At 44.4% G+C, this 6,331-nt stretch overlaps 1 protein-coding gene across 2 annotated transcripts; it reads left to right on the forward strand.

The window, feature by feature from the left end:
• LOC130737890 (protein MAIN-LIKE 1-like) lies at nucleotides 1-4,378 on the forward strand. 2 transcript variants are annotated; one of them, XM_057589746.1, is made up of 6 exons: nucleotides 1-431; nucleotides 537-617; nucleotides 1,344-1,465; nucleotides 1,997-2,992; nucleotides 3,078-3,838; nucleotides 3,927-4,378. In XM_057589746.1, exons 4-6 carry the CDS (start codon nucleotides 2,002-2,004, stop codon nucleotides 4,314-4,316), a joined length of 2,142 nt encoding a protein of 713 aa, XP_057445729.1. In that variant the 5' UTR covers nucleotides 1-431; nucleotides 537-617; nucleotides 1,344-1,465; nucleotides 1,997-2,001; the 3' UTR covers nucleotides 4,317-4,378. The 2 variants fall into 2 exon arrangements, with proteins under 2 accessions (XP_057445729.1, XP_057445730.1); XM_057589747.1 differs by lacking the exon at nucleotides 1,344-1,465.
• Nucleotides 4,379-6,331: the final 1,953 nt, after the last annotated feature.

Below are 6,331 nucleotides of genomic sequence, written 5' to 3' on the forward strand. Positions count from 1 at the left end.
CACCTCCTTCTTCTTCAGTTTATTCCTCCTGCAACAATACCACAACCATAGAGCCTTTCCTGCACTCAACACCACCACCACGTGCCAAATCCGCGAGCACCACCACCTCCATGCCTCCTTCACGCAACAACTACCACTGTCCCTGTTCTGTTTTTCTTCTCCATGAGAGCCACCACCAAAACCCTAGCCGCCACCTTCAAAGCCCGATCTCCGGCGAACCATTAAGTTTTTGGAGAAACCGACATCACCACTGAACTCTCCTCATCATCCGCAACAAAACCCCTCCATCGATTCAATGATCGGCCACCGTGATTCCGGCGACCGCCGCCGCCGCCGTCTTCTCCGGCGAGTTATATTCTGAGAAAGGAGGCCAATTTCTTGAAGCTTTCGACCTCCTCTTTCCAAATCAAAAGTCAGATCATTGTTTAGAGGTGATACTCTGTCAATTTCAATTTCCCCTTTTCAAAACCCTAGCTTTTGTCTTGTTCATATCCTAAGTTCCATTCTCTGAGTAATGTGCCCTTATTATTATTCAGTTTCAATGGCTACTGGAGGAAGGGGAGAGCACGACCAGACCAGAGGAAGAGAAGCTCAGTCCCATGACCATGAGACTTGAGGTAGAAGGAGAAAGACATGAACTTTGTGCTTAAAAGTTTTGTATCAATAGGGTCCCTTATGTGTCTGATGTGTGTGGTGTGAGTTAGTGTTTTGGTTGTCCAATTGCAAAGGGTATGAGAATTTCAATTGTATTAGTTCTTTAGTCCTTTACTGTATTATACATGATAGATTTTATGAGGAGAGGAAAATAGGATTTTAGCTTATCCAGGTGTTAACTAATTAAGTTGGAAAATGGAAAATTTGGCATTTAACTTTTGAAAGAGAACTTCTTATAATTCGTTTTGTTTTGCTTAGACTGTTTTGGTATAGCACTTGAAAATACATGTCTTCATGTACCTTTGATGATTGTAGCAAAAATACTTTAAAATAAGAATAGTTCTTTTTGCAACTTTTACTTGTTCCAGGACTCCTTGTTACTGCCACGTTTTTAGGGGCTTAATGAGGGTTCAATTCTAAGTAGTTTTGAGACTGATTTCTATCATGAAAAGGGACTACTATATATATTGAGTTCTTTAAATCACAATGGGAGTTGGGTTTGGGGCCCCCCTATGGGGCTCCCCGCCTCACTTAAAGTGGGGAAATTACTGGAATGCCCCCCTTTAATAGAATACGGAAGAAACATTTCCGTATTCAATACGGAAGTCTTATATCCGTATTATATTAGTATGTAAACCGGCAAGGGTTTATTCAAACTCATTTCAAACTTCATTCCGTATTTTGCCAAGCTCTTCTCCCCTCTTCAACCTTCGATCTCTGTCGCTCCCCTTACTTGAACCGTGTACTTGAAAGGTTCCATCATCTCCATCAAAGCTCTTCACAACCCCATTCTCAGAATTGAAACCTAGAGGTAAGGATTTTTGGATTTTCCCCATTTAACTTGAAATTATGTTAATCATTGAACCCTAAGGTAGTCGATTGTTGCTTGTGTAGAGGTATTGTTGGCTGAAATGTCTTGAATGTGGTTTGAGTTTAGGGCCGATAGCTCATTGTCGTTAATGGCGTTTCTGGGTAAATACGGATCACAGGTTTCCGTATTGAATATGGAAAATGGTATTTCGTATTCAGTATGGAACATGGTTTTCCGTATTGAAACGGAAAAACGTTTTTCGTATTCATCTCAGAACCAAACCCAACACTTATAATTGATTCTGGGTTCAGAATCAATTATAGAAGGTTTCCAAAGCATTTGTGAGTAGTTTCTAGATGCCATAATTGATTATTAGGAAAATAAAAGTTGATCCAAGCATGCATAAACCACAGAAGATCCGATTATCATCTATGTACTTATAAAATTCTAGGAATTTTCCATTTGCTTGCATCATGTTTCTGTCTATGGCTGAAATGGTATATATAGTGAATGTTTGCTCTGAATATATAGTGAGAATGAAGAACAGAAAGAGGTCTCATGCTTCTAGTGAGGATGTCGGGGCTACTGAGGATAGACACCGGCTGTTACATGCTTCTAGCCGGCGCGGCGATCATGCTGCAACCTCTCAGGCGGTGGAGGCTTCAGCTCCAGTTGTTTCTCCGCCGTCTCCCATGATTGAGGTTCCTCTGGTTGATTATCCGCCGTCTCCCACGGTTGAGATACCTACAGTTGATTCTCCGCCCTCTCCCATGGTTGAGTCATCAGGCGAGGAGTCCTCAGGCGAGGAGTCCTCAGGCGAGGAGTCTTCCGGCGAGGAGTCATCAGGCGAGGCCTCATCTGGCATGGGAGGATCTGACGAGGATAGTATTCCTCCGCCTACTGTTGATGCTGATGTCCTGCCGCCAGAGCAGGGGGAGCAGGGGGCACAGGGTGGCGAGGAGGACCTGATCCAGAGGTTGCCGCCGTTTTCGGGGGGGCCTGTTGAGCTATCGCTCCTCACCCATTATGCTGATCACAAGGCTCCCTGGGCGTGGCATGCACTCCTACGCACAGACGAGCGGTATGTGGACCGTCGACAGTTGAAGGTGGCCACAGCTGGGGGGAAGGTTTGGAACCTTGCTTGTGATGGTGATTCAGACAGTCACAGGCGGGTTCGAGAGTTGATTGAGCAGACTGGTCTTCATCAGCTACCCTATTGCAGCTACCCGGTGACAGATGCAGGCCTTATTTTGGCCCTTGTGGAGCGATGGCATGAGGAGACTAGTAGCTTTCACATGCCGTTCGGGGAGATGACTATCACCTTGGACGACGTGTCGGCTCTTCTCCATCTCCCCATGGGGTCGAGGTTCTATACGCTTGGGAGGGGGGAGAGGGACGAGTGTGCAGCGCTCTGTGCTCAGTTGATGGGAGGATCTGTTGGTATTTATGAGGCTGAGTTTGATACGAATAGGTCCCAGACTATTCGCTTTGGGGTCTTGCAGACCCGGTATAAGGCTGCGTTGGCGGGTATGTCTTAATTATTATTGTATTGTCTTTGTATCTATTATTATTGTATTGTTATAAACTATTAACTTGATTCACTTCATTGTAGAGCACCGATATGAGGACGCTGCACGGATTTGGCTGGTGAACCAGCTAGGCGCCACGCTCTTTGCTAGCAAGAGCGGAGGCTACCATACGACCATCTACTGGATAGAGATGTTGGAGGATCTTGGTCGAGTGTGCGAGTACGCGTGGGGCGCGATTGCGCTCGCTACGCTATACGACCAGCTTAGTCGAGCGTCCAGGAGGGGGACGGCCCAGATGGGAGGTTTTAGCTCGCTCCTGCTAGGATGGGTCTACGAGTACCTTTCTGACCGCGTCATTATCCGTAGGGCGGATCCGGAGTACTCGCAGGACCAGCCTAGGGCGCGGCGGTGGGCTATGTCCCGGGTCGGGCATGCAGGCCTTGATGAGAGGCGAGTCATGCTCGATGAGCTGACGGTGGATGACATTATATGGACCCCATTTGAGGACCATCGGGCTCATCGACCACGGGATCCGAGGGCCATGTATTCTGGCTACATCCGGTCGCCATTTGGCCGTGTTGTTCGACGGCATCTACCAGAGAGGGTTCTGCGCCAGTTTGGCTTCATACAGGATGTCCCTCGACACCCCTCTGAGATCCAGACGTCTGGGTCCCTTGCTGAGACCGCAGATGCTGCCTTTGCTGAGTTTGCGCCGCACCTCCGCCCTCAGGGGATCCCCGCTACATATCCGGGAGAGGCTGTGGAGGATTACATGAGGTGGTACAGCGCTGTGTCCCATCGGTTCATCATCCCTGATGATAGGAGGGAGGAGTTCAGTGCGGTGGTAAATTTGAATTTTATTTTCCATTCAATTGTGATTTTTTGTTCATGATATTTTATTTGTATCTAATGTATCTACATTATTTTTGCAGACTGTTATGCGTCGGGTCGTGGACTTGTTGGAGCAGTCACTCGAGGTGCCAGATGCTCCTGCAGAGGGCACGCATTCCCGATCCCTCACTGAGAGGGCGCTGGATTTTATTAGATCCAATGCCTTCATTGGTACCCAGGGGGTAGCCTTTGCTGCTGTCCGAGGAGCTAGAGCTGCAGGAGGAGAGGTCGTGGAGACAGAGCGCGTGGAGGCAAAGGCCGTGGAGGCAGAGCCCGTGGAGAGGGTGCTCCTGCAGAGGGTGCTCCTGCAGAGGGTGCGCGTGGAGGCAGAGGCCGTGGAGGCAGAGCCCGTGGACCTAGAGGTCGTAGAGGGGTCGGGGCGAGTGATTGACTGTATATTTGTATATTTTTTTTGTATTTTTATATTATGACATGTGACTCTTTGTATTAGGACTCTCTTTATATTAATCATGCTTTCTATTTTCACTGATTATATGCCGACTCTTGTATTGAAAAAAACCCGTATAACTACACCGTAAATAATCAAAGGCAGGATAAGTAACATAAATAATTCATGGCAAACAGTTTAAAGGTTGGAACCCATCTTTCTCGGTGGAACCCAACTCCTTGTCATTTTTTCCACTTGCTCCTTCTCTCCGGGTTTTAGACGACCAACAAAATTGTGCCCAAGTAGTGACCGAGCTGGTTCATGGTTGTGTATACCTTCCATCACCTTTAGCCGCCAATCTCTATCTATGCCATTTTTCCTAGGTCGTCCTTTTAGTCTAAAAGGACAACCTGTCTTTTGTGATCTCGTCCCTTCAACAAGGTCAGGGTCTCTATAAGGAACATATTTACCATGCTTCTCGCACCCCAACATGACATAAGCTTTTCTGCTTCCATTCCCACCATAATCTGACTTTGTGATCAACGTAACATATCCATTTTCAATCGCAATTCCATGAACCCAATTGATAAGATCATCACGGGTAGGGAAAATCTGTTATAATAATAAGAATTGATTACAAGGGTGATCAAGACATAATAAGAATTGATATATTACACTCTCAAAATAATGCAAAAATATGTTCAAAGAATACCTGATCAGTTGCAAATAAATGCGAGACATCTATACTTATACACGAGGGCACAAATGCTGGTGGTGGCACCTCTGTAGTGGCCTCTTCAGGTTGACCATTGTGAAATCCAGCTTCAATCAATTGTGACTCACCAAAGAAAAATGAATCTTTCATCCCTGGAAGAGAATACGGAAAGTTACATTCCATACTCAATACGGAAAGCTACTTTCCATACTGAATACGGATTGTTACTTTCCATACTGAATACGGAAATTACCTTTCCATATTCAATACGGAAGATAACAATCCGTATTATATCACGACTCAGAATTCAAAAAACCATCCTTCTAACTACTTAAACTACTTAATCTAACTACTTAAACTACTTAATCTAACTACTTCCACTACTTAATCCTACAAAATAACAACAAATAAACACATAGACTTACCTCTACTACAACACTTGTTGATAGTGGTGGAGAGCTTGGGAAATGAAGGAGTGGATGGTGGTGGAGAGCTTGGAAATGAAAGTGAGGTAGGAGAGGGTGAGAGAGAGGGTGGTCTGGAGGCATTGAGGAGGTTCAGGGGGGCTGGTCAGGGGTTGGTGAAGGGGTTGGTGAGGGAGGAGTAATGGTGGAAAAATGGGGAATCCTGTCAGAGTTAAATACGGAAAATACCTTTCCGTAGTCATCAAAATATAATACGGAAAGTACCTTTCCGTATTAAGTTAAATTGAATACGGAAAGTACCTTTCCGTAGGGCACTTTTGGGTTTAAAAAAAAAGGGTGGGGCGCGCAGCCCCATAGGGGAGGCCCCAAACCCAACTCCCAATCACAATCCTTAATTTAATATTAACTCTACTTTAGTGTATGTATTTTGGAATTGTAATTTGGAAAACCGTATGTTAAAATGGATGTATGTTAAATGTCCATTCTTTTTAATCTTTTGAATTTCAACTCCTCTGTAATGAAATTAAAGAAACCCTTTTAGGCTATTTAACTATTATGTTGGACAGTAGCTTTCCAATCAATTATATTGGCGCTGTCCTTTGAATCTTAATAACTGAAAATGATTTTGAATTTTACTTAGGAGAAGTTTCATGTTGATTAAGGTTCTAATTTTGCTTTCACGTGAATATAGTAGGCATGTGACCAAATGATAAATCATTTTTGCAAAAGTGGCATTGGATTAGAAAAGGAAAAATTCTTATGTATTGTACTCCAAATCATTTGTATTACCACTTCAAATTCTTTGATCATAGGTGTAAACTTTTAGCCAATGCAATTCGTGAATCAGTAGATGATGCCATACATGATTAGAATATTAAAGTTAGTACTTAGTAGGACATAGGTTTACAATGCTTAATT

The sequence above is a fragment of the Lotus japonicus genome, chromosome 2, assembly GCF_012489685.1.
Source record: "Lotus japonicus ecotype B-129 chromosome 2, LjGifu_v1.2".
In the NCBI taxonomy this organism is placed as follows: domain Eukaryota; kingdom Viridiplantae; phylum Streptophyta; class Magnoliopsida; order Fabales; family Fabaceae; genus Lotus; species Lotus japonicus.